At 48.9% G+C, this 25941-nt stretch overlaps 1 protein-coding gene across 3 annotated transcripts; it reads left to right on the plus strand.

The window, feature by feature from the left end:
• Positions 1-1321: 1321 nt before the first annotated feature.
• On the plus strand, positions 1322-24293 carry PUSL1 (pseudouridine synthase like 1). Of its 3 annotated transcripts, none has more exons than XM_018079538.1 (8): positions 1322-1437; positions 3006-3063; positions 9532-9719; positions 15843-15992; positions 18381-18554; positions 20983-21037; positions 23665-23827; positions 24158-24293. In XM_018079538.1, the coding sequence occupies exons 1-8, from the start codon at positions 1379-1381 to the stop codon at positions 24187-24189; spliced, it is 879 nt and encodes a 292-aa protein (XP_017935027.1). In that variant the 5' UTR covers positions 1322-1378; the 3' UTR covers positions 24190-24293. The 3 variants fall into 3 exon arrangements, with proteins under 3 accessions (XP_017935027.1, XP_017935029.1, XP_017935030.1); XM_018079540.1 differs by having other exon boundaries at positions 1411-1431; XM_018079541.1 differs by lacking the exon at positions 1322-1437 and adding an exon at positions 2524-2545.
• The last annotated feature ends 1648 nt before the right edge of the window (positions 24294-25941 follow it).

The raw sequence follows: 25941 nt of genomic DNA on the forward strand, positions 1-25941 counted from the left end.
CCAGGAGAAGGGGCAAGGTGACCTCCTGTGGCCTCCATGGGGTTTCACAGGTCAAATCAATACAATTATTATTTTCTCTGGTCCAACTAAGTTGCAGCTGAGGAGCTGAGGAGCAGCCGAGGTGAATCCCAGGGTTCCAGAGGGGTTTGCTCCCCGTGCTCACCACCCAGGTCACCTTCAGCCACTTGGGTTTCTCCAGGTAGAAGGAGAACCCTGTGAGGGTGAGGTGTTCCCACCAGCACATCCCCGGCCCCCATCAGCAGATCCCTGGTCCCTCTACCAGCCCATCCCTGCTCCCCATCATTCCACCCCTGCTCCCTGTCATTCCATCCCTGGTCCCCATCATTCCACCCCTGCTCCCTGTCATTCCACCCCTGGTCCCCGTCATTCCACCCCTGCTCCACACTGGCCTATCCCCAGTCCCTCTCCCCCCTTTCCCCCTCCATCCCGGTCTCCATCATCCCACCCCGTTCCCCATGACCTCATCCCGGTCCCCATGAGCCCATCCCGTTCACCCCCCACCCATGCCGGTCCCCATGACCCCATCCCGGTCCCCCCGAGCCCATCCCGGTCCCCATGACCCCATCGCCGCTCACATCATCCCATCTCGCTCTCCTATTCCTCCCATCCCTGTCCCATGACCCCATCCCGCTCCCCATCCCCATCCCATGCCCACGGTCCCCATCCATTCCCATCCGGTCCCTCCCGCCCATCTCGGCTCCCCCTCCCAGCCGCTCCCCATCATCCCATCCTGCTCCCCATGACCCCATCCCGTTCCCTCCCGCCCATCCCGGTCCCCATCATCCCGTTCCAGTCCCATTCTCCCATCCCGGTCCCCATCCTGCCATCCCGGTCCCCATCATCCCGTTCCCGTCCCCCATCATCCCGTTCCCGTCCCATCCTCCCATCCCGGTTCCCATCCTCCCATCCCGGTCCCCATCATCCCGTTCCCGTCCCCCATCATCCCGTTCCCGTCCCATCCTCCCATCCCCGTTCCCATCCTCCCATCCCGGTTCCCATCCTCCCATCCCGGTCCCCATCATCCCGTTCCCGTTCCCCATCATCCCGTTCCCGTCCCCCATCATCCCGTTCCCGTCCCATCCTCCCATCCCCGTTCCCCTCCCATCCCCGTTCCCATCCTCCCATCCCGGTTGCCCATTCCTCCCATTCCCGGTCGCCCATACATCCCGTTCCCGTCCCCCATCATCCCGTTCCCGCTCCCCCATCATCCCGTTCCCGTCCCATCCTTCCCCTCCCGGTCCCCGCGGCCCCCCCGGCGGCGGAAGCGGCGGTGCCGAGCGGGGGAAGGGGCGGTGCTGCCCGGCCGGTCGGTGCCGGGGTGGGTCCCGGGTGGGTCCCGGGGTGCCCCCCGGCAGAGATGGGCTGTGCCCCGGCCCGGTACCTGGTGTTCTTTCAGTACTTTGGCACCAGGTACAGGTACGTGCCCAGGTGCCCCCGCGGGGAGAGCGGCAGAGACCGGGGCGGCACCGGGAGAGCTGGGCAGGGATGGGAGAGCGGAGTTTGGGGAGAGCGGAGTTTGGGGAGAGCGGAGTTTGGGGAGGGCAGAATTTGGGGAGAGCGGAGTTTAGGGAGAGCAGGGTTTGGGGAGAGCGGAGTTTAGGGAGAGCAGGGTTTGGGGAGAGCAGGGTTTGGGGAGAGCAGGGTTTGGGGAGAGCAGGGTTTGGGGGGTTGATGGGTGAGAATAGCGTTCAGGTCTGGGATGGGGAGGGCGGAGTTTGGGGAGGAGTTTGGGAAGGGATGGGGGAGAGCAGAGTCTGGGGAGGGCACAGTTTGGGGAGGGCGGTGTTCAGGGGAGGGATGGATGGGAACAGTGTTTGGGGAGGGATGGGTGAGAGCAGAGTTTGGGGAGGGATGGATGGGAACAGTATTTGGGGAGGAATGGGTGAGAACAGTGTTCAGGGGAGAGATGGGTGAGAGCAGAGTTTGGGGAGGGATGAATGGGAACAGTGTTTGGGGAGGGATGGATGGGAACAGTGTTTGGGGAGGGGTGGATGGGAACAGTGTTCAGGGGAGAGATGATCCCTTGCTGAGCAGGTGGGAGCACGAAGGGAGCTGGACTCTGCTTCCTGCTGTGCACAGAAGTGCGAGGGAGGGGGTGGTTCAGGCAGGAAAGGCATAAAATTAACAAAGAGAAAAGGTCAAAGGAAAGAGAAGAAGGGAAACTTATCTCAGGCTGGGGAGGGAAGGGCAAGTTGCTGTGTTTCCTGCAGTGGTGCCTGACTGTGGCCAGTTCTCAGCGTTCAGGTACCTGTGCTGCCCAGAGGTGCAGGTGAAGTGATGTGTGGGCTGTGAGCCCTGCAGGCTGAGCTGGCATTTCCCCAGGCCTTAAACACCTCACATGTAGAGCTGTGCCTGTTCACATCTCAAAGTGTGGGGGAGAACTTGTGCAGCCCCAGCTCGTGGAACTGTTCCTGTCTTCGTGGGGATGGTACAGAACAACAACACCCTGTGCCAAACTCCACAGCTTGTTCCCAGTGTGTGGTCTGGGTCCCTGTGGGCACTAAATTGCTCTGAGGAGTTCCAGGTAGGGTGGGTTTAGCCTTGGGATGTCTCTCCCATCTCTTCAGTGTGAATGGCAGTGATTTCTGCAGCAGAGAGGGAAGCTCCTCACAAACTGCCTTCGTGGTCTTTTAATCCCTTTATGGCCCTCACAGAAAAGCACCTGCAGTTGGCAACCAACTCCTGGCCCTGAAATAGTTTTATCTGCAAACCGGTGTCATTTGTCTGCCCTGTCTCCCAGCCAGCCTCCCTCTGAAGGGAGAGTTCAGAGGGTAATAATTGAAGGGTGATTTTAATTCCAGGCTCATTCCTTGCATGTAACCCCTGCATCAGTTTTCCTGCCCGTTCATGAGTTTTGTGGGAAGATCCAGGTGGTCCAAAGGCAAACAGTCCCCCGTGGGCTTCTGGGTGTGTTGGTGGACTCTGTGTCAAGTCCTTGAGTGTTGACACAGATCAATAACTGTTGTCTTTGTTTTGCTCTGCAGTGGGGTTATGGAGACTAGGAGGGATCAGGCACTGATTGGAGTCCAGAATTATTTGGAGGTAGGTCCTTGCTAATCGTGTTGCTTCATTAGAATGAAGCTCCTGGGGTCACATTGCTCAGCTCCAGATTTTATCAGGGGTAACTGTTATTTTGAGGCTGACACTCAATAAAACTACAATAAAACTCAATAAAACTACAGTGCTAAACACTGTAAAGTTCCAAACAGCCCAAGTGCTTTAGAAATGTTGTCACTGTGGAGATTCTGATCCTGAAAAAGATGTGAACCCTTTGATGAGCCTTGAAATGGAGGCCTCTGAGTGCAGAACTGTGATTGTGAGAGGCCCTGCTCAGGTGCTGAAGGTACCTAAGCATGTGGGGCTTCCTTAGGACTCGTGGCTTTGCCTCCCCTTGCTCTTAAAACTGCCCCAATTCCAGTTCTAGTTCATGGCAAAATCCTTTATGGCTTTGGAAACTCCATGCAGTGTCCTCCTGGGAGAGGATGCCTCTGATGGATGTTTTCAGAACAAAGCACAGCAGGATGTCCATTGTTCCTTACTGTTCCCATTCTTTTGGAGTTCTGATATGCCAGGGGAAAGAAGTTCTGATCCTGTTGTCGTGGTTGTTCCCTGTGCTGCTCCCAGGGATCCCCCAGAATACAAGAATGGCTTTCAGGACCCGAGTGAGCGTGCAAAATGTAGTAGAAAATGGGTCAAAATAGGGTAAAAGCTCAGCACACCTGAGCATTGTAATCCAGTTGTAATTTAATTACAAGCTGCTGGTGAATCCCATGTTCTGGGGCAGGGCAGGAATCAAAAGGAAGCTGCATTATTTGTCTTGGAAGCATCGTGCAGTTCAAAACGAAGTGTGTGCATTTTTAGAAGATAAAGGGGTTGTTGAGGAGGTTCAGGCTGATTGCTGGGGGTCAGATCAGACCTGTGTGTTAACAGCCAAGCCTTTTGCACCTCATTTTTGGTCCCAAGTGCAGCAGTGTGCAGGTGGGGTGCCCACCAAGCTGGTTTGGGCCAGTCTGTGCTCTGCCTTGGCTACAAGCCTGGTGTTGTGAAGAGCAGAGTTGTTGAAGGGCTGGTCCAGAAGGACCTGCTGTCCCCCCCAGCCTCTCTCTGTGACCATTTCCACACCACTGAGGGTGGGAGTTCCTGTGTGCCCTCCCTCCCCAGCCTGCAGGGGGAAAGTGTGAGGAATTATGGTTTGAAGAAGAGTTCTCAGGGTGTATTTCTGTGCCTTCTTACCTGAGACCTTTGCAGAGAAAGTGGATAAATATCGTGCAGGTCTTGAAAGAAGAGCCCAGAGGACTTTCCATCTCATTTATCTCATCCTCTGAGCCATCCAGTGCCTCAGCCCCAGGACTCTGGCTGAGCCCAGCAGTTGTTTTGCATTATCCCAGTAACTCTGTTTGAACAGGCAGATGGGCAGGGTGGGCTATTAGGGGAGAAAAGAAGAAGGGGAAAAAAAGGAAAACATGAGCTTATTTGGTGTTGTCTTTTCACAGTATCAGCACTTTGCAGGCCAGTTCTGGGCTATGTGCTTTGCTTTCATGTGGTGGTATTGATGCTGGGCACTGCTGAGCAGGGCTGTGTCTATTGGAACCACATGGGAAGTCTCAAAGCAACTCTAATAGAAAACTTCTGGAGCCTGTAGGAATTTCTCTTCCTTCCTCCTTTTCTGTGCAGCCTTGAACTTCACTGCTTTCCATCCAAAGCCAGGAAGGCAGCTGAAGGGAAGGGCAGAATTAAACCTGTAAGGAGGTTTAATTAATTTTATTGTATCCTAGAGATGTTCAGGCATTTGTTTGCAGTCACAGGCAAGCAGAAACAACCCGTGAGCTGCACACCTTGTGTTTCCACAGCTGCCTGGTTGAAAGGGTGGTTGGTGTGTGAGTGTGTGCTGGGGTAAAATTGCTGGGCTGGGGCTGAGCAGAAGGTCTGTGTCTGTAAAATGCTGGATCATACAGGACACAGAAGCTTTTGCAGTCCTCAGTCCTGCTCTGTAACAGAGCCCTGGGACTGGCACGAGGAAGTGGAGACTTGTTTTAGCTCTGGGACAGATGTAGATATTTGATGGAGCTTTTAATATCTCTTTGGGGGGGGGGTGAGCTTTGCAAGAAAACACTTTATTTCTTTCCTGGAGACTACATATTTATCTCGAAGCCCTTGGAAGCCCAACTTGCTGGTGATGGGTCCAAAACAAATCCCAGAGCTTGTTTCCCCAGGGGAGGATGTTTTAGCCCTGTGACTTGGCTCCCTCCAGTTCTTTGTGGAAGCTTTTAGGATGCAGGAGTTCATGTTCTAGTCTCAGCTCTCACAAATAGCCCTGTTATAAAGGGAGGACCCTTGTTATAATATATATATATTATATATATATATCCCTGTTTTAAATGTAGCACCTTTTGCCAGGGTCAGTGGCTGTTTGTGGCATCCACAGATTCACCTTCCCTCTGGTGTCTGGTTGGTACCATCTCTCCTGAGTGTGCTCCTTCCCACTGTGCTGGTGGATGCTGCCCAAAGCTAATCTTCCCCCCACAAAGCTCTTTTTTTGGCCAGCAGCCTTGTGCCAAGGCCAGGATATTATTCCTCATGAAAGGAGAAGGGAGGAGGAGAGGGGAGAAGGAACATACACCAGCTCCTTACTATGCAAGGCAGCTTTGCTACAACCTCCTGCCCTCCCCTCTTCCCAACCCCCTGAAAAAAAAATTAAACAAAGAAAGGAAAACAGACCAAGAGAACTGTCATCTTCAACCTCTGTTTTGATAATCATTTCAGTGACGTAGGAGATTGCTTTGGAAACCTTTTTTTTTTTTTTTTTTTCCCAGCAGAATCCACATTTTCAGCTTTCCCTTCAACTTTTATCTATCCCACTCCAAACAGGTGAGATTTTTAATTGGTTTCAGTTGACAGAGCACCCAGGGAGAGTCAGGGAGGCTGGGATGACTTGCAACCAGAAGCTTGCACGTTTATTATTTATTAGAACATTGTCATTTATAAATCCTGGCAAAGGCAGTGCAGCCCCCCCTGTGTGTCTGTGCTGCTGAGGCCACTGCACAGGATGAAACCAGGAGCAATCCAGCTGCTGGGAGAGAGAGAGAAACAGGCACTTATTTTTCCAAGACATTCCTGATGCCTGCAGAGGTGGATGATTGAGTATCTCCAGGATTTTTCTTTTTTAATTTAGGCTTCAGGGAGAGAAGGGGATGAACTTTTGCTTCCCCACCATAGAGGGTGTACATTTAGTGGGCCTGCTCTTCCTCTTGCCTCTCTTGTGCAGAGTGAGAAGAGAACTGAGCTGGGAGTAACAGCAGCAATTTGGAAGGTGGATCCCAATCACTCTGGCACACAGCAGTGGAAATTTCAGCATAATTCAAAATATGGAAGTGCTTAATGAATGAAAGCTGTTAGCAGGACAGCCCTGCTAAGTGCAAGTAATACTTTCCCCTGCATCACTGGCACAGCAGGGGGATAAACTTGCACCCTGGGATGCTCCAGGAATGTGGTTGTCTGGAAAGACTCTGGGAGTGAAGGTTAAATGCAAATGGGTGAGATGTGGCTCAGGGAAAGGCCTCCAGCAGGCACCAAGCCAAGGTTTTGGTGTTTGTGGCACCTGCTAAAGAGAATATTTGCATGTTCTGTGGCTTAAAGAAGGGAGCAGAGACCTGTGAACCCTGAGCACGGGGAGGACAACCCAGCCCCTTCATTCCTCTGCTTTCTTTATTTCCTTTGAGCTGGGTGCTTAACTCCTGCTTCAGTCCCCCCCCAGGAATCCCCAGAGGATGTCAGACAGGAGGGGGATCTGGATTAACAGCACTGAAGCCTTTTGGGTTCCTGACACGAAAGACCTGCTTCTTTTAGGGGCCTGTTTGTACTGAAAGGGCAGGAAAAACTGGTCCTTATCCAAGCAATTACTCCATGTAAATAATGCCCCTTTTTTGAAATGCAGTGTGGGGGATAATAACAGATCAAATTCCACAGGAAGCAGGGCAGGAAACCTTCAGCTGCCTATGGGATCCAAGGACTTTGGATGGCACAGGTAGGAGACATTTGCATAGGTGAAGGGTCACTTCTTAGCTGCCTGCAAAGGAGTTCAGCAGTTCAGGAATTCTCTCTTTAAGGAGATTGCATCCCTTCCTAATTAAATGAAATGTTAAAATTGAAACTGGAGGCAGCAGTTGATGGGATATGATCAGCTGTGTGCCTGCTGGGCTGGGGGAGGGATCCACACACAAAGATTTCAGCCTCACAAGCTGTGATGGTGGTCACAGCCCTCCTGGGATGCTCAGGGACGTGGTGCTGGACAGGGCCAGCTGTGAAAATCCCTCTGGTTGAAGGTGTCCTTCAGTGCTGCCCCTCTGTGGGTTTGGGGGCTGACCTGGGCAGGGCAAAGAACCAGCTCTGGCTCAGGGTCTGCAATCCCTTCTCCCTCTCCAGCCTGATTTCCAGCAGTGCTCAGCTCCTGGCAGAGGAGGAGGCATCCAGTGTTCTCATTATCCAGCCTGGAATGGGATGCAGTGTGGGATCCAAAGCACTGCTGCATCCAAACTTCTGCAAGCCTGTAGCAAAAAAAAAAAAAAAAAAAAAAGAAAAGAGGATGTTTTCCATGTTCTCTCCTGTTCTCTCTCTTTCAACTCTTGTTTCCACTGGCTGGTTTTTGTCTGATGAGAAAGGAGGGGGAGAAGAGGGTGGAGGAAGGGAGGAGCCTGTGACAGCCAAACATCTCAGAAACTTTGCTCTTAAAATCAGCTCCTGCTTTAAGACAAATTGCTGAGGCACAAGCCAAGGTCTGCTCCAGAAAACTGTTTAATTTCTGTCTGCTTCTCTCTGCTTAAGGGTGATAAATAAAGATTTTTCATTGTTAATTGTAGCCACATGTGAACTCCAAATAGAAGGATTAGGAAGGGGAAAATCAGTTTTGTTCTGTTTCCCAGGCCTCCCCCTGCAGCTTGGGGACATTTTTTTTTCCTGCCTTCCTCTGCCTTTTAACTGTACATTTCTGAGAGCCCAGAATCCTGAACTGCTCAAATTGGAGTCTGGAAGGTGTTTGTGAGTCAGCAGTTCAAAACTTTTACTGGCTCTTGTACCAAATTAAAATCTAATAAAGACCACCGCTGGCTTCGCTGCTCAGGAGTGGGGATGGGAAAGGGAAGGAAATTTCTAGTCATCCTTCTGGGTTTTCTGCCTTCTTTTGTGGGTTTTCAGTCTTTCAAAAATGTTTCACTTATTGCCTGTAACGATTTTCACTGGATTTTCTGTCTCAAGGCCTGCCCTCATCTCTTCTTCTCGCTCTTGTTTGAGTGTGAATCTTGATTAAAAGACACCTTATTAGTGACTCATTTAGCAGGGGTTTATTTGCTTTCCCAGCAGGAACCTTTAGTTAATTCCCCCAGTTGTTTTTCCAGTCAGTGGGCAGAAGGGAAAGGCAGAATAAAAAAGGGGATAAAAACCAGCTGCATGGAGAGGAACAGCTGGGAAAGGGAAACAACAATCAGAGCCACAGGTGGATCCTCCAGCAAATCCCTGCCAAAATCCATAGGCAGGACCTCGAGGATCTTTTTGCAGTGCATTTTGCTGACTAATTTTTAAAGGGCATCTCAGCTGCAGTGTGATTTTAGGGGGTTTGGGGCTCTAAGAAGCTTGAAGTCGCTGATGCTGTAATTAAGTTTGTTGTTTTCTGCTTTAGCCCTGCTGGGCCAGAGGTCTTGGGGCGAGTGAGGCATCACCTGAATATTAAGGCAGCTCTTGGCTCCTGAAGAAAACTACTCTTGAGGAATATTTAGGGAAAAATATACATAAAACCCATCCTGTTTGTGCTGTGGTTGGTTGTAGCTGCTGGGACAGCTCAGTGTCAGCTCCTCACTGCTGGTGGCTTTTGAGAGCTGTGTTGTTGATTCTTAGCTCTGTATATAAAGATATTTCTCAGTGGGACCAATAAATGCATTCCCTCAGTGCTGTGCTGCCCCTGCTCTGGCTCCTGTGTTCTCCACAGCTCACGGAAGTGTGTTCTTCCCATTGTGGCTGGAAAAGAACTTCTGCCTGCAGCACCAACCCCAGCATTTTACACCATCCTGGCCTGCAGTGCAAGCAAAGGCTGCAGCCTGAGCTCCTTCAGACACCTTGGCTGGTGTCTTGGCTGGTTTCCATCCCTTTAAGGGCCTGGCTTTTCAAGGATGGTTGGTTTGAATGGTTAATCCTGTGCCTCATTTCTCACTCACCCAACGACACGAGGCAAAGGACAGGGAGATGAGTGGTTTTACTTTTATTTTCTGCATGAAGGGAAGCTCGTGTGGCATTTTGGGTGTTCTGTTTGAGGTGATTTCAGGGCACAAAGTGAAAAGCCACTGGTGCTGGGATGAGTCCCCCTCTCCATCACCTCCTTTGCCCGCGGTAACTCCAGACTCCAGAGAAGGTAACTTCCTTCTCTGCCTCGGCAATAACAACGTGCTGAGCAGAGAGGAGGATGGGTTTTTTTTTCCCCAGGGGAGCCCAGTGTTGCTGACCCCCCCTCCTGTTGGCTTTCAGAAGGCAGCAGAGAGCCTCAAGGCCAGCGCTCCCATCAAGTTCCGCGTCTCCAGCCGGACGGACACGGGGGTCCACGCGCTCTGCAACGCCGCCCACCTGGACATCCAGAGGGGCCCAGGGAAGCCCCCTTTCAGTGAGGAACAGCTCCTCTCCAGCCTCAACAAGCACCTCAGGCCCGAGCCCATCCGGTGAGTCGCTGCCAAGTCCAAAATCTCTTATTTTGCCTTTCTTGGGGAAGGGAGGAAATGCAGCGATGATCCCCCACCTTCACACACGGGGGGGATTTTCCCTTCTCCTGGGCTGGTAAATCACCCTCAATCACCCTCTTGCACATGTATTTTTACTACAATTGCAATTAAAGTAGTTAATTAAAAAACCCCTCATGTTATTAGTTATGTTAATTACAATTATTTTTAGATCTATAATAATATATAATTAACAGAAACCATCAGAACACGAAGCGTGACAGCTTTCAGTTATTATTTCTTGCAGAATTTCAGAGTGAGTTTACTCTGCGTGAGACTTAGGAAATAATCATGGAATCAACGTTTTCTGTTAGGAATGGGCATCAATTACAACATTAATTACTTCACACCTTGTGAAGGTTTCAAAAGGTGGATTGAATTTCACGTTCTTTGGTTTTCTCCCCAAGTTGTTGCGTGTTCTCTGTCAGGTGTCACTTCTGGTTCTTCCCCAGACATGAAGAACTTTTAACTTTTCGTGCTTAAAGTGCAAACTGAATGAAACATTTTGATTTTTAGCCTAAAAGCCAAATGTGTGCCGTGTCATAGAATCAAGATATCATTTGCCAGCAGCTGCTTTGCTCTGCTCTGTTCTGTCCTGTGTTACTTTGTCTTATTTGCATAAGTAAAAACTCTTCAGGGCACAGGTGGAGAGGGTCAGAGCACTTCAGTGTTGTGCAAGAAGGGGAGTAGTTTATAGGAGGTGTTGAAGGGGGGTAGTTTATAGGAGGTGTTGAGGTGAGCAAAAGAATTTGGGCACGGGGTGCCAGTTGGTGATTACTCCAAGGCCTCAGGTTCTCCATTTCATGGGACTGTCACCCTCCTGATGTCTGGTGACATGGACATAAAGGAAGATTATGGGAGCAAAGTCCCCATGGCAGACCAAGGGCTTGGGACATGAAAGCACCCCCTGCCCACCCCAGGGAGGGGATTGTTGTGAGAACTGGGAAAGCTCCACTCCCCCTGCCTGCTCCACCCAGGCTGCTTTATTTCCTAATCTCTCCTTTGTGCTGCCCCAAATGCTGACAGAGCAAAGCCTGGGATTTGGGGCCTGACATCATTCTTGGTTTTGCAAGGGAGGATTCTGGTTCTCCAGGGCCACAAATCCAGCTCTGAATGGGCAGGTTGCTCAGATGGGTTGGGCTCTGAGGGAGGTGGGTGATGGCTTTACCCTTTTCCCAGGAGGTTCTTTCATGGGTGCAAGTGCTGTGAAGTTCAGCAGCCCCTGGCACAGCTTCTCCAGACTCAGGGAGGGGCTGCAGTGGACCTTTTGGTCCAGTGGCTGTTCCCAAGCCCACGTGCTGTGTGATGCAAGGTGGAGGGACTCTGCTGTGGCATGTCCAGAGGGCACAGTGACTCCAGGGAACAAATTCCAGCCTGTGCTGATGGTCATGGGGGTGTGTGTGTGTGTGACACTGTTGGCTTGGCACTTGCTGCCGTGGGAAGGTCTGTTGTGACTGGGTTCCCACTTGTGCACCTTCTGTAGGTCTGTACCAAAGAGGAGTTTGGTGCCTGTAGCTCTCCTGGCCTCAGGACTGGGTTTCCCAGTGTCTCCTGCAGCATTTCTGGAGCTGTGTGTCAGTGATGCTTTGCATTGTTGGAATACAGTGGGGGACCTTCCCTCTTTGGGATCTCAGCTGGAGCAGGAGCTGCAGCAGCTGTCTCAGCCAGCTGCATTCTTTCACCTCAGAACGAGCACCAGGGGAGCCATCAGAGGGTGAAGGGGAAGAGGAAGTGAAATCCATGGAATCTGAGCTCAGGAAAGAGGGCAGGAAGGCGCTGTGAGCGCCTCATATCTACAGACACATAGTTCCTGTTAGTGGCTGTTTGTTGTGGTGCTTTATCTGACCATTTCCCCTGGTGTTTGCAGTTCCTCTGGCAGTCCCCAGACAGTTTTAGGAACAGCATAAGGCCACCCTGCCTTTTCCCTTTGATCCTGACTGTCCATGTTAGCTCAGGTGTTGCTGCCCCTCCATGAAACCCTCCTGTGCTGTGTCTGAGCAGGTGAGCTCAGCCTAAGGGTCGGGGTTAGATGAGGAGTTAGATGGCTCTTATGCTGCTTGAGCTCCATACAGAGTGTGGCTCAGGCTAGAAACCCATGATTGTCAGCCCCCAGAAACCCATCAGGGAATTTTTCCCTCCCCCTGTACCTTATTTGCAAAAATGTGTTTTGGCAGTTTGCAGGTTTGGTGGAGTGTTAAGGCAAAGGTTTCACAGGGGGCACCTGAAGGAAAAGCCAATCCTGTTTCCACTGCTCTTACCCCACAGCCCAGGGACAGCCACCCAGGAACAAGTCAGGTCCTGCACCCCAAAAACCTGAGGTGGAATATTAGCATGGTCATAAAGGACTGACAGCTCTGCACTTACAAATCCAGTTCCTCTGAAAGGAGCAGCTCAGTTCCCTCCTCAGTGAGAGGCCACGAGGCAAATCTCTCTCTCTCAAGCTGACTGGGAGTTCCTGTCCCTTGACAGCTTTCACCTTCCCTGACATATGTGCAAAGAGCCTCAAGCAGCTGCTCCGGGGTGGGGCTGGAGATGGTCTCTTTCCAGAATTAAAAATAATATTGTGAAATAGAATTTGACTTGTGCAGGGGTTTTGGGTTGTTAATTTTTGCTCAGACTGAAAACTAGGTCAGACTCGGTGCTCCCTGTAAGTCAAAACCTTTCTGGATGTTTTAGCAGTAACAGGGAACGTGAAGTAGGTCATGGTTTTGGTTTCCTTCCTTAAAAGACTAGAGCAATTTGGGAGCAAAACTCTCTGATTTTACAGCCAGGGAGTCTGTCTGTAATGATCAGTCTGTTCTGAGCATCCCCAGCCACTGAATCTCAGTCTCTCTTCCCTGAATTTGGGGCTGAATTTGCTCTCTTCCCTGAATTTGGGGCTGAATTTGCTCTCTTCCCTGAATTTGGGGCTGAATTTGCTCTCTTCTCTGAATTTGGGGCTGAATTTGCTCTCTTCCCTGAATTTGGGGCTGAATTTGCTCTCTTCCCTGAATTTGGGGCTGAATTTGCTCTCTTCCCTGAATTTGGGGCTGTAACTGCGAGAGATGTTGAGATTTAATGGAGTAAGTTGTCCTAGAGAGCTAAAAGTGCTGTTGTGACCCTGCTGGAAGTCACACAGACCCATAGTTATAGTTAGGCTTGTCCTAAGAGCAACCAGGATTGCTGCTGAAGAAGGTTTAAACCAGAGACCATCTCCAAAAGGAAGGAGCAGTGGGATCTCACAGAAGTTCTTTGTCTCACCCTGAGATCTGACAGCTTTCAGGAGGTGATGCCTTCTGATAAATACACCCCAGCCCTGCTCAGCCAGTCTGAGTTAATCAGGAAGTTTTTTCCTTCTCCCTGGGGCTCAACCTTTCCAAAATGGTTCTTCTGCTTCCCATTAAGGAGCCGGTGCTGGGCATGAGCCCACGTGTGCTCAGCACCCACCCCCTCCCTCTGCAAATCCTGCTCTGCCAAGAAGAATTCTCTCCTCCTGCCCAAGAGAGAACTTCCAAACTTTCATGTGGTCTGCAAGCAGGGGGTGATGGAGAGAGGGATCTTTGTGAGAACACATTGTTGGTGGTGGAGCTTGGAAGGGAAACGAGATTCCAAGCGGGCTGACTGTTCCATCAGCCACAATAACCTCCTTTGTGGGGTGCTGGGTCTCCTCTGTGGACTGATCTGCCTTTTAAGCTTGCAAAAACATATGGGAAAGGGTCTTGTCCTCGAAGATCAGAGTGTGTTTCAGAGATGGGGTAATTTTAGGAGGACTTTGCTGTCTCTTAAATGCCAGGAGTAGACTCGCACCTCCTGTTTCTGGTTTGGTTTTGTAAGCACACAGTGAAAGTTGTCTGAGTGACAAGACAGATTCCTCCCACCTCCTGCAAATTGGCTTTGGGGTTCTGCTGTCAGTGGGGAGAGCAGGATGTGCTTCTGGGGGACTTCTTTGTCTAATACATTGTCATTTCCAGTTACACGTCTTTGGGCTTTTTTTTTTTTTCCCTTTGACCTCCTCTGAAATTCAGGCTCTGTTGGAAAGGTGAAGAATGCCATGAGTTTTTATTTACCATTGTTTCAAAAAAAATGGGATCTGAACAGGGCCTGAAATTGTAGCTGCTGGAATATTCCTAGCTGGAAGGAATCTCTGGCAGCAATTGCATCTGGTTGGAGAGGCAGGAAAGGATGCCTGACTTGAAGAATTATGTGAGCATAAATAGGTTGCTCTGAAAGAATCACCCTAAAAGGATGGTTATTTAATAAAAATCACCAAAGTGTTAACAAGAGAAGCTCAGGATAGATGATATGCTTGTGGAGGCATGTAGGCAGAGGAAAATAAGTGTAATAATTTTATTATTGTGTTTAGAAGAGGCTGGAGGTCCTGGGTTCAGGCTCCACTGCAGGCCTGGAGGATGTAGTTTGCATTTCTCCTGATGGTTTACAGCAGTGAAGGAATCTCCTGGGCTTGTTATTGCAAATCTTTGTGGAGGCCTGTGGCTCAGCTTTAATTTCTTCTTCTGTGGTCTGAGCCTTTGCAGTGAAGGGCTGTGAGCCAGAGGCACTTGAGCTGGCAAAAATCCCCCAAGCACCAACCTTTTTAAAGTAAATAAATAGATTTGACTGTTACGTGCTCCCAAATGGTATCCTATTTTTTTTTTGACCCTGTCTGTGTCCCTTCTCCTCCCTCTGCCAAATTCCAAAGGCAGAAGGGCAAACAGGAGGAGAAAAAAACTACCCTCTAAGGAGAGGCATCTTGCAAAGGAACACCTGCAGGGAGGTGCTGATGTGTCCCAGGGACTCTTTGCTCCCTGCAGAATGGGAAGGAGCCACTGCTCTGGGATGGGGGAGAGTCAAATCCAGCAAAAGCTGCTGGGATAACTCTTTGGGGGAGGTGCAGAGACACAGGGAAGCTCTGTTTTCTCCCTTGCCAGGGGAGAAGGGAGTTTTTCTCTGGCAGCCCCTGTGCCCTCCCTCCTGCCTGTGTGTGGTGGCATTGGCCTGGGGAAACACAATTCCTCCCTGCTGCTTAGGGAACAAAAAAAACCTCCCTTATGGAAGAAAAAAAACCTCCCTTATGGAAGGAAAAAAAACTTCCCTTATGGAAGGGAAGTTCAACTGCCTGGAAAGCTCCTTCTTGAGTCAGCTGCCTGGAGCCAGTGGGAGATGAGGAGACAAGTGCAGAAAAGGGCCTTTGGAGATGTTCCTGTGAAGTGAGAGGGGTCATTCTGCTGCTTTCAGTCAGACTCCACCTCGGGGACGGGGGGATTCACCTTTACTTTCATTGCTGTGTCTTGGAGGGGGAGGTGGCAGGGGGGTGACCTACTTACAGCTGTCTCCATCTGCTCTGAGCTGCCCTTGGGAGTGAGCACAGAGGTGTCTGTTGTTGCTGTTGCTGTTTTTGGGGGGTCGTTCCCGCTCAGTTTGGGCTCCCAGGTCTGCAGGAGCAGGAGGGTGAGGTGCTGTAAGGTGTGCTCCTCACCTGGAGGTGCTGCCAGGAGCTCGTGTGTGCCCTCAGCCAGAGGTGAGGGGCAGTTTGGTGGGCTGGGGGAGGTGGTTGGTTCCACTCTGCAAACACAAATCACACTCTGTCTGTTGGCTGCCATTTCTCAACAGATCAGTCTCAGCCTCTTGTGATGGTGTGAGCGTCCCCAAAACGTGTTGAGGGATGACCCAAAGTCAGTGTGTCTGATGCCAAAAGGCTCTTCTGCCTTCTTTTAGTTAAGAGATGCCTGTGGCAGCCTTCAGGTGCAAGTCCCTGGTCACTGGCTGTCAGGAAAATGAGATTTCACCAGGACTGCAGCGACAGGACAAGGGGGAGTGGGTTCAGAGGAGGTCACAGACAGTAGGTGTAGATTAGATATTAGGAAGAAATCCTTCCCTGTGAGGGTGGGGAGGCCCTGGCACAGGTTGCCCAGAGAAGCTGTGGCTGCCCCATCCCTGGAAGTGTCCAAGGCCAGGTTAGAGCAACCTGGGACAGTGGAAGGTGTCCCTGGGTGGAACTGGGTGATTTTTAAGTTCCCATCTACGTGGCGACCACACAAAAGCTCTTGAATTAATACCTGACCTTTCTGTCCCTCTCTGTCCCTGCAGCATCCTGAGTGCCCACCGAGTGCCCAGCACCTTCCATGCCCGGTTCTCTGCCCTGTCCAGGACCTACATTTACAGGCTGTTGCTGGGCTGTGCCCACCATTCCCAGGTGCCTGTGTTTGAGCGGGATCTGTGCTGGGCTCCTGCCGGAGGGTGAGTGCCTGCCATGGAATATCCCACCTCAGAACACTCTGGGAAGAAAGGAAGAGTCCCATGAGGAGCAGCTGAGGGAGCTGGGGGGGCTCAACCTGGAGAAAAGAAGGCTCAGGGGGGACCTTCTGGCTCTCCACAATTCCCTGACAGGAGGGGAGAGCTGGCAGGGGTCGGGCTCTGCTGCCAGGGAACAAGGGATGGGATGAGAGGGAACGGCCTCAAACTGTGCCAGGGGAGGGTCAGGTTGGACATCAGGGAAAAATTTCCTCATGGAAAGGGTGGTCAGGCACTGGAAGGGGCTGCCCAGGGAGGTTTGGAGTCCCCACCCCTGGAGGTGTCCAGGGAAGGGCTGGATGTGGCACTCAGTGCTCTGGGCTGGGGGACAAGGTGGGGGTCTTGTTGGACTCGAGAGTCTGGGAGGGCTTTCCCAACCCAAATAATTCTGTGATTCTGTGAAAGGCTTTTGGGGGCCAATTTCCACGGGTGAGACCTCGTTCCCTGTTTGTACTGACAGGATTTCCACAGGGAAATGCCCCAGGTTGTGTTCCCTGAGCCCTGAACCCCCCAGCTCCTTTGGGTGTCCCTGTCACCTGAGCACTCCCAGCACTGCTGAGACACTCCCTGGCTCTGGGGAAGGGATTTTGTGTGTCCCTGCCCGTGGGAGGGATGAGCATTTCCTCAGCTGACCTTCCCAGTTTGCCCAGCCTGAAGGAGCAGGGCTCTGGTGTGATGCAGAGTGGCAGAAATGCTTCACCCAGCAGCTCCCAGAGTTTGAGGTGTGACTTTTTACGTGCAGGCCGAAAATTCTTTCATTATTTATTTTCCCCTATTTCTCTAAATCTCCTCTCTCATTCCCTGAGCGTTTGAGCAACCCCTCAGTGGCTCTGAGCAACCCTACAATAATAAATCAGGGTATCAAGCTCAGTGTTCACTTGTGTTCTTGCAGTAACCACCCAGTCATAACAAATCAGTGCTTGTGTGTACGCAGGGGAAGAAAAACAAATTCACTGCCCTTAAAGAAAAATACAAAATCTGAGGGCATGATAAACAGTGGGTGAGGAAAAAAAAGCAAACAAAGCCCAGAAGATGATTTGTTATTGTTCCTTTAGTTTATGTTGTACTGAGATAAACACACGTTCAAGAAACCTGGAGTTTTCTTAGGCATTGTAAAAAAACAGGTTTGTAGCCAGTTGTGGTCTTTTCATCAGCACTATTGGGGGTAACAGTTGTGGGTAATGGGAAAAAATGTAATTCCAGCTGCCTTAGGAGAGGAATGAAGATGACATTGCCCTAACATTAAACTGCTGACTTTCCAACTGCTGTGGAAGGGAAAAATAAATAGGAAAGTGCAGAATTAGATGTTGTGTGCACAATGTGCTTTGTGAAACAGCATTTAACCAAGTCCAGGCACTGCAATTAATTTTCTCAAATGGCAGCACCACGTAAAGGAAAGACTGAGCAGATCAGAAATTCTGAATGGAAGTAGGTTCTTACTAAAAGGTGGGATATTTGGGCTACCAGTACTGGAGAAGCTCTTGGTTATTCTTCTTGAACACAGTGAAAAAAATTTAATGATGCTGGAAAATCTCATCTTGATTTTTTTGTTGTTTGTTTTTTGTTTGTTTTGTTCAGAAACATTTTGACTTCTGGTAAGATCTGGAAAACCTAAGCCAGGCTCATGTGTACTCGCTGAGGCTTTTCTTAATACAATAAAAATAAGCATCTGCTCAGCAAATACATCAGGAAATCTGTCCAAATTCTCATGCTTGAGACCATTTTGAACAGACCTAAACACTTCAGATGAAGAAATCTGAGTGACACTTGAGGATCTGAGTTTTACCCTTGGCCTTTTCTTCTGCATCCCCACCTTGGTTTCATCCCTGCCCGTTTGCTCCCTCATTCCATTCCTGTTGCTTCCTAACTTGGCAAACCTTAAAACCTTGATTTTATTTTATTTTTTTTTTAACCTGGCAGCATCTTTTTCAGTTTATAAGATCCAGAGACTGCAAAGCATTTTGCTTCACAGAATATTCCGAGTTGGAAGGGACCCACCAGGTTCTCTTTGCCCTGCCTTGTCTCTCCAGCAATTCGGATGGAGTTACTTGAGTTTGAACTGTTCCAAGAAGCAGAGCAGGATAAAGGTTTGGGTAAAAGCCTGTGCCTGCCAACCCTCCAAAGCTGGGGCTTTGAATACCTTCAGAGCTCAGGTCATTTGGCATTTTGGTTTGTGGTTTGGGCTGTTGCAAGACAGACTCCATCAAAATGTTTCTGCGGTGCCGCGAGGTGAAATCTGTGCCAAGTTTCGTGGATTCGCTGGCCTTTGACCCCCTCTAACATTCTGGTCCCACCTGATGCTCCTTTCCCTTGGCTGTGTGTGTTTAATTCCAGCCCCCTGAACGTCCCTGCCATGCAGGAGGCAGCACAATTCCTGCTGGGAACCCACGACTTCAGCACCTTCCGCTCCCTCCACTCCGAGGCAGAATTCACGTCTCCGGTCAGGACCATCTTCCAGCTGGACATCCAGCCTTCAACTGGCTTCCTGGCCCACCACTACGAGCACAGGTGAGAGCCCAGAGACCCACCAAAAGTCTTTTCTGAGCTGAAAAGCTGCTCCCAGCCCTGTTTTGGGGACTGATCCTGTGCCGGGGCTCTGCTGAGTGACACCCTGGAAAGGGCCGTGTCTTTCCCTCTCCTCCCCAAAAATGTGCTGGTTTAAACCACCACAAAAAAATCCAAAATCCAATTTCCAGGCTTCCCCCACCCCTTCCCACAATTTTATCTCGACACCAAAGGGAAGCTTTCAGGCAGACACCTCTGTAAAGGGAAGGGGAAGTACATACATTTATTATACATTTATTACTATACAAAATAAATACTGTACAAGCTAAAAGCAACTATATATACAATATTACACACTTCTATCAGTCCCTCTGAGCCTCTCCCTCAATCAGTCCAGGAAGAGCCCTTCAGGCTAATAGGTAAGCAGTCCTCAGGGAGAAAGATGTGCAGGAATGAGGGCAAGGGAAACTGGTCCAGTTGTTTGTCCATGAAAGGCTGGATGTTCTGAACTGGTGGCTGGAATCTGGCAGGGAGCAGTTCCTGTGAGGTGCTTCCAGCACTTTACACTCATTTTGGTTGCTACAAACCAGCTCTGTACACTCATTTTGGTTGCTAAAAACCAGCTCTGCCAAGGGATTAGACTTCTTTTTTATTTTTCCCTCCTCCCCTGCTGCCGTCCTGGCTTTGCCTAAAGGCTGGAAATTTAGGGCAAAACCCACCCAACACCTGGGTGAGTGCTGTGGTTGTGCAGATCCCCTCAGTTCACACCACCAACTCCTCCTGCCTTCCCAGGGGATGGTGCTGAAATCCAGTATTCCTCAGTCATTACATAAACAACAGATAGTTGAGTATCAGGTTCTCTCAGGGCCAGGTCTTGCAAGTATTGAAATGAAGTGGCTGAATGCATTCTCTCTTGAGCAGAAACTCAAGTTTTTTCCCAGAAAGATCATGGATATTCATCATCTGAATGTGACTGCTTTCCTGCTGGCTTCTCTCACTGTTGTGTTTCAGCTTGAAAGCAAAATTTGTCTGTCTCAAATTCCATTTTTGTCCTTTAGGATGAGCCCTGGAAGTAGCAGAGTCCTGAGCTCACCTGAAAATAACCTTTAAGAGTCTCTCAAGATCACCAAATGGACCTCAAATCCAGCCCTGCTATTATCACTGGACTGATGTCTGAGATTTAAAACATATTTTATGTCTCCAGTTTTAACGTAAAACACGGAAATTGCCGTTCTTTGCATAACTTGCTGCAGGAACCCATCCCACAGGAGGCCAAAAACAGCTCGAGAGGGAGAGAAAACAAACCCAAAAACTGCTCTGCAAAGCATCAAACCAGCTCCTGATGGAATATTTTTGGTTTGGGTGACACATGCAGCCAAACTTGGGGTTTTACAGTGAGTCATTTTTATAACGTGTCAATATTAATTGGTTTAATGGATGTTCAGGCTGAAAAGGAATGGCTTTGAGGAGCATAATGGCATTTAACTCCCTTGGAATCCTTTGGCAGTGATGACCACAACCAGGAGCTTTCTGATTTGGAGACAAAAGCTGTGGGTCTCTGTGACAGACTGAATGCAGTCCAAAAGGAGTTAGAAAAATGCAAAAATGGTTTGGAAAAATGCAAAAAAAGTTAGAAAAATGCAAAAAATTAGTTAGAAAAATGCAAAAATAGTTAGAAAACAGCTTGTGAAAGGTTTAACAGGTGCCAGTGAAGTGTTGGAGTGGTTACCCTCAGGAGAGTTCCTATAGGGAATGTTGGTTGCTACCATAAAAATTCCTGGAAAAATGATGTTTGTATGAACACATTTGCTCCATCCATCCCCAAATATTCCCATTCCCGCTCTGGAAGTGTTTCTTTGTCTGCCACTGCCTGTTCTCCTGCTCCAGCCAGATCCCTCAGGCCCATCTCCTGGCTCCTGACCTTTCCAGTGGCACGTGGATGCCACGGTGGGCACTGCTGAGGGTTGGAATCCATCCTGCAATTCCTGGAAGCAGGAGCACGTGATTCCCTCAAGCCACCTCTGAAGGAATGGTGGTTTTTTTGCTATGACTGGTGGTTTCTCCCTTTCTCCAGGGAATATCCAGGCTGAATCCCTCAGCCCAGCAGTGCCTTGGCTGCTGCTCAGGTGCACCTCGGTTTGGGGTTGCCCTTTTCCCTTTTATTTCAGGGGTTCTACTTAGGACAGGAAGGTTACACTTAAGGCAGCAGGAAGGTCATAAAACCAGGAATGTGCCAAGCAGGTAGGAATTGTTTCATGCCAGAAAACTTCTGTGTCTGAGCAGCCTGGGCTTCCAAACTGGGGGCAGTGCAGCTGCCTCGCTGTCCTCACGTTCATCTTTGACATTTACTTCATCTGTGGGTGAAAGAACCATTTGAAATGTGATGTTTAAATGCCTTTTTCTTTATTTTTTTTTTTTTGGCTTTCTTTAGGGCTCTGGAGTTCTGGGAGGTGAAGATCAGGGGCAGGTCGTTTCTTTACCGACAGGTAGGTTTGGGGCCGTGTCCAGCAAACACTTTGTCTCCCAAGAACCAGAGTGTTGCTGCCTCTATAAATATGGATTGTTTTAGCAAAGTTCCACCCCTGTGTGGCTCCATCTCTTGCAGAGCTGCTGTTCCAGCTGTGTGACACTCACAGGGACCCCGGGGCAGCAGTGAGGTCAAGGATCTGTCCCCTTTGATCCATTAGAAGCAGGATCTCTTTGGTTCATGCCTAAAATGATTGTCCAGCCTCACAAACTCGTGTGGGAGGGTGGAAGGTTTTGTTCTCCACAGTCCTTGTCCCTGCAGTGGGGTGGTAAAACCCAGCAGACATGTGTTCCTGCTCTGCTGGATGGCGCTGGGCCCGGCAAAGCCTGCCTGGAATTTTAGTCCCTGGCTTTGGAGCGGGAAGTGACTCTCAGTGGGAAGGCCTGACTGAGCTCTGCAGCACAACTGCAGTTATTCCTTTGAAATAACTCCCCTGGGGGTTTGCTGGGATCCTCAGGGGAGACTCTCTCTTCCCAACTTCAGGCATCACCTCGTTAGGGAAGAGCTGCTCTCACTCTGCCTCCCCAGCCCTTGGTCACACTCTGGAGGTAGAGAACAGGCAGGAGAGGGCTTGTTTTTTTTTTTTGGAGGAGAGGGGGTGTTTTGTGGGAACAGCAAGCAGCTATTTTTTATCCTGTTTTGACAAACCCAGTTTGTTTTTTATCCTGTGCCAAGCAACAGCTCTGGGAGCTGTGGCAGGAGGTGTCTGGATGGGAGCAGGGGAAGAACAACAACGTGCTTGGGAAGGGCTTGATACCCAGCAGGGATCTGCTCCCTCAGGTGCTCTGGTGACAAGGAGAAAATGCATCTGCTTCTGCCCTCCATCATAAAGAGGAGACCAGGCTGAGGTGAACCTCTGCTCTCACTCATATGGGGTCTATAAATACTGAAATCTGGATGGTTTCATTATTAAAAACCACCCCAAAACCTTTATTTTTTTTATATATTTTTTTTTTCCTGAATGCCCTGCAGAAGGGGGAAGACACCAAACACGTGGCTGTTCAGGATGTGGACCATTAGTGTGTGGGGTTTTTTCCAGCTGACTCCTGAGTGTGGAGACATCACAACTGAAGTCGTGGCATGCAATGACCTCTAGTGAGGGTGGATAAAATAACAGATGTGGAGGATCCTGCAGGCAGGCTCTGGGCACTCCAAGATCAGAGCACACAAGGAGAGCCAGCACTTGCCTCTGGATAAATATATCTTGGCTTGTTGGACCTTCCTCCTTACCAGGGATAAACATGACCTTAGTGGGGTTTGGTTTATTCTTTAGTAAATGCCAGTGGATCAGAAACTCCGAGCAGTGATTCATCCCAGCACTGCAGGGAAGGGTTTGGAGAGCTCTGAAAGGGCATCCAGGGAATTAGTGTTTGTTTAGTCCAAATAACTGATGTTTGCAGCCACCACACAGGGAGAATTAAGGATGGAGAACCAGGGATGGAGAATTAGGGATGGAGAATTAGGGATGGAGAACCAGGGATGGAGAATTAGGGGTGGAGAATGAGGGATGGAGCATTAGAGATGGAGAATGAGGGATGGAGAATTAGAGATGGAGAACCAGGGATGGAGAACCAGGGATGGAGAGGCAGCATTTGGTGTGCAGGTGGCACTGGCAGCTCCAAATCTTGGCCCTCCTGGGGATACAGGAGGAATTTTCTCAGCCAGGAGGATGCTGAGGTGTGAGGGCTGTTTGTGCAGGAGGTGAGCACTGAGGTGTGAAATCTCTGCAAACCCACCAGGTCTGGAATTGCTGGGTGTAGAGGGAGGGAAGGGAAGCTGTGACAAGCAGAGGTGTGTGAAATACCAGTTTGCTGGTGGGATGTCCTATTTGGGTGATATTTTTTTTTTTCCTCCTCCCTCTTTTCTGGCTTTCTGAGAGAGAAACAAAGTCCCTGCATAATCCTCCACCTGCAAAGTGTTGCTTGTGTGTTGAAACCTGTGAGCTCAGCTCCCCACCAGGCACGTGAGCTTCCTGCCACAGACCCTGTGTGGGGGCTGCTGTTGTTTCTGGAGCTGAAAGCAGCCCCTGCTCAGCTCCCTTCCCATGTGTGAGGAGAGCAAAGCCTTGCTCCAAGGCACTGCTGTGGGGCTGGAGATCCTTGTGTTGCAGGTCTTTAGTTGCAGGGAAGGACTTAAAGGAAATGGGGTGATTTTGCTGGTTCTTTTGCCTTCCCCACCACCCAGCTTTGGGCACTGAGAAGGTTCCACTGCACGTTGCAGGCAGGCTGAGTGTGTCACCCAACCCAGGCAGCCCCTGCCATCCCTGCTAAAAGGGGAAAGAACAGCTTTTCTTGCAGATTTTGGGGTTGCTGTGGCTGCTGGGGGGAGCTCAGGGACTCTTAAGGGGTGATGAACTTTCTGAAGAGGTAAAGTGAGCACTGGAAGTGCCCCCTGGGCGGGGATTATGTGATGCCAAAGGTACACAAGGGGCAGCCAGGGCTGGCTTGGACCCTGATGGATGAGCCTGGGTGGGCTGTGACTTGAGGTACTTCAGTGCCACCTAAAACAAGGGTCTGGACAGAAGTTCCTCATCTGCTCTGGAGTTTCTCCAGGGCAGCTTCTGAGCCGTGGCCTCTGTTTTCCCAGGTCAGGAGGATGGTGGGGGCTCTGGTTGCAGTTGGCATGGGGAGGTTGGCACCTCACCACGTGAAGGAGCTGCTGGAGGTCAAAGATGCCCTGGCTTTTCCTCCCAATATCATGGCCCCGCCCTCGGGGCTCTTCCTGAAATCCGTGGAATACAACGAGGCAGGTGGGTGGATGCTGGGAATGGCTTTGGTTTTTGGGGAGTCAGGCCTCTGTGGGCACCCCCCCAGCATGGTTTGGGTTGGAAGGGACCTTGGAGATCATCTCATGAAGGTCCCAGGGAGGGTGTCAGACACAGAGGGGTTCCCAGCAGCTGATGAGGAAAAACAAGTGTGTTTTTCACTTGCAGATTTTTCCCTCTTCCTTGTCCCCCTCCTTCCCTCCCAGAGCCCGGGGGGAAGTGCAGAGCACAAATTTTAAGTGCTTTCAGGTGGTTTCTCTGCCATCTTTCCCCCTAAGTCAATGTTTCCTTTTTTTCCCCTCTCTCCCCTCTCAGATTTGGACGTGACAGTGGCCCCAGGAGGATGAATAGAGCCCTGTGGGATGAGCTGTGTGTGAAAGGACTGCTGTGGCTGTGGGATGGAGCCTGGCCAGGGGACACAGCCTTGTCTCAATAAAAACCATTGACTGTGGCTGCAGCATCTTCCTATCATTTGTTCTTGCCCTCTGAGGCTGCCAAGGGAAGGGGAAGAGCTGCCCTCAGATAACTGCTCGTTCTTTTTGCCTTCCTCTGGGCTTCTGCTGCCTGTCTCAGGAGGAGGAAGGAGTTGGGGCTTGGTTTTTTTTGTAGGTGGGGTGTTTTTCTCCTCCTGTGGTGTGTGTGGGAGGAAGGGAGGCTGAGAGCAGAGGAGAACTGAGCATTTCCTCTTCTCCCCAGCCCTGCCTTTGTGCAGGGCAAGGGCCAACAGTTGCTGCCTGATGAGTGATTTACAGCCCCAGCCTTTGAAAGTGCTGCTGTTTCCTCTCCCCATCACTGCTGAGCTGCAGCAGAGGAACTTCCTCCTGTCCCCTGGTACAAAGGCACTTCTGTACAGCCCAAAGTCCCTCTGAGGTCACTTCAAAGGGTTTTAATGGTCCCAGCAGGGGAGCAGCGACTGGGGTGAGTCAGGGGAACCACAAAATGGCCCTTTGGGCTTTCTCTGAGGTGGCTCGTGCTGCTGCTGGGCTCTGATGTGCTTCTTGTCACCTTCTGCTCCTCTCTTTGGTGCTGCAGAGTGTTCTGGGTCTGTCAGAGACCTCAGGGCCTGTGAATCAGAGTACAGAGCTAGATTTTTCTTTTTATGTATTTTTATATATTTATATGTATAAATATATATTTATATTTAAATATATATTTATATATTTATATTATATTATAAGTATTTTATATATTAATATATATTTTTATATATTATATATTATATATTTATATATTTTATATATTTAAAATATATTTTTATATATTACTATATGCATAATTTTTTTAAAAAATAGTTATAATATATATATAATATTATTAAATACTATAAAAATATATGTATAATATATATTTTTATATATATACGAATATTATTATATATTTATATATTATATATTTATATATATAGATTTATATTTACAATATATATTTTATTTTTATATATTATATATTTTTATATTTTATATATTATATTTATATATTTTTATATATTTAAAAAAATATTTTTTATATATTATATGTATTCTAATATTTATATATATATATTTAAAATATATAAATATTCATATATTAATTATTTATATTATATTATATATATTTAATATATATTATATATTTATACAATTTATATATATTTTTAATATTTAAAAATATTTTTTATATTAATGTATTATATTTTAATCAATTTTTTATTTTTATTATTCATTTATATATTGATTATTATATTTTATATATTATATATTTAAATAATATATATTATTTATATATATGTGTTTATATTAATATATTTAATATATTTATGATATTATTTGAATATATATATTTTATTTTTTTATATTTATATATATATAAATACATTTCTTTATCATATTTTTCTTTCATTTTTTTTTAACCCCCCTACCCTCAGGTCCTGCCTGCTTGCCCAGGCAATAAATACAGATTGAGGGGGTTTTTCTGGTGAGTGACACCAGAATCTCTGTCTGTTTTGGTTCTAAAGTGACTGTTCCAGTGTCAGGTTACAGGGAAAATACAGTGAGATCCTTCTGCCTGCCCTCTCCCTTGCCATGGAATTCTGTCAGGGGTTCATTCCCAAAGTCTCCCTG

This window comes from Manacus vitellinus, unplaced genomic scaffold (assembly GCF_001715985.3).
Source record: "Manacus vitellinus isolate BGI_N305 unplaced genomic scaffold, ASM171598v3 scaffold_46_pilon, whole genome shotgun sequence".
Taxonomy (NCBI): Eukaryota; Metazoa; Chordata; class Aves; order Passeriformes; family Pipridae; genus Manacus; species Manacus vitellinus.

Excerpts from the sequence above, each read along its gene's own strand:
- PUSL1 (XM_018079538.1), top strand. The coding sequence starts at position 1,379 with ATGGGCTGTGCCCCGGCCCGGTACCTGGTGTTCTTTCAGTACTTTGGC. Across the intron at positions 9,720-15,842 it reads CTCAGGCCCGAGCCCATCCG|CATCCTGAGTGCCCACCGAG; the intron begins GTGAGTCGCTGC and ends CTGTCCCTGCAG. Across the intron at positions 23,828-24,157 it reads CGTGGAATACAACGAGGCAG|ATTTGGACGTGACAGTGGCC; the intron begins GTGGGTGGATGC and ends CTCCCCTCTCAG.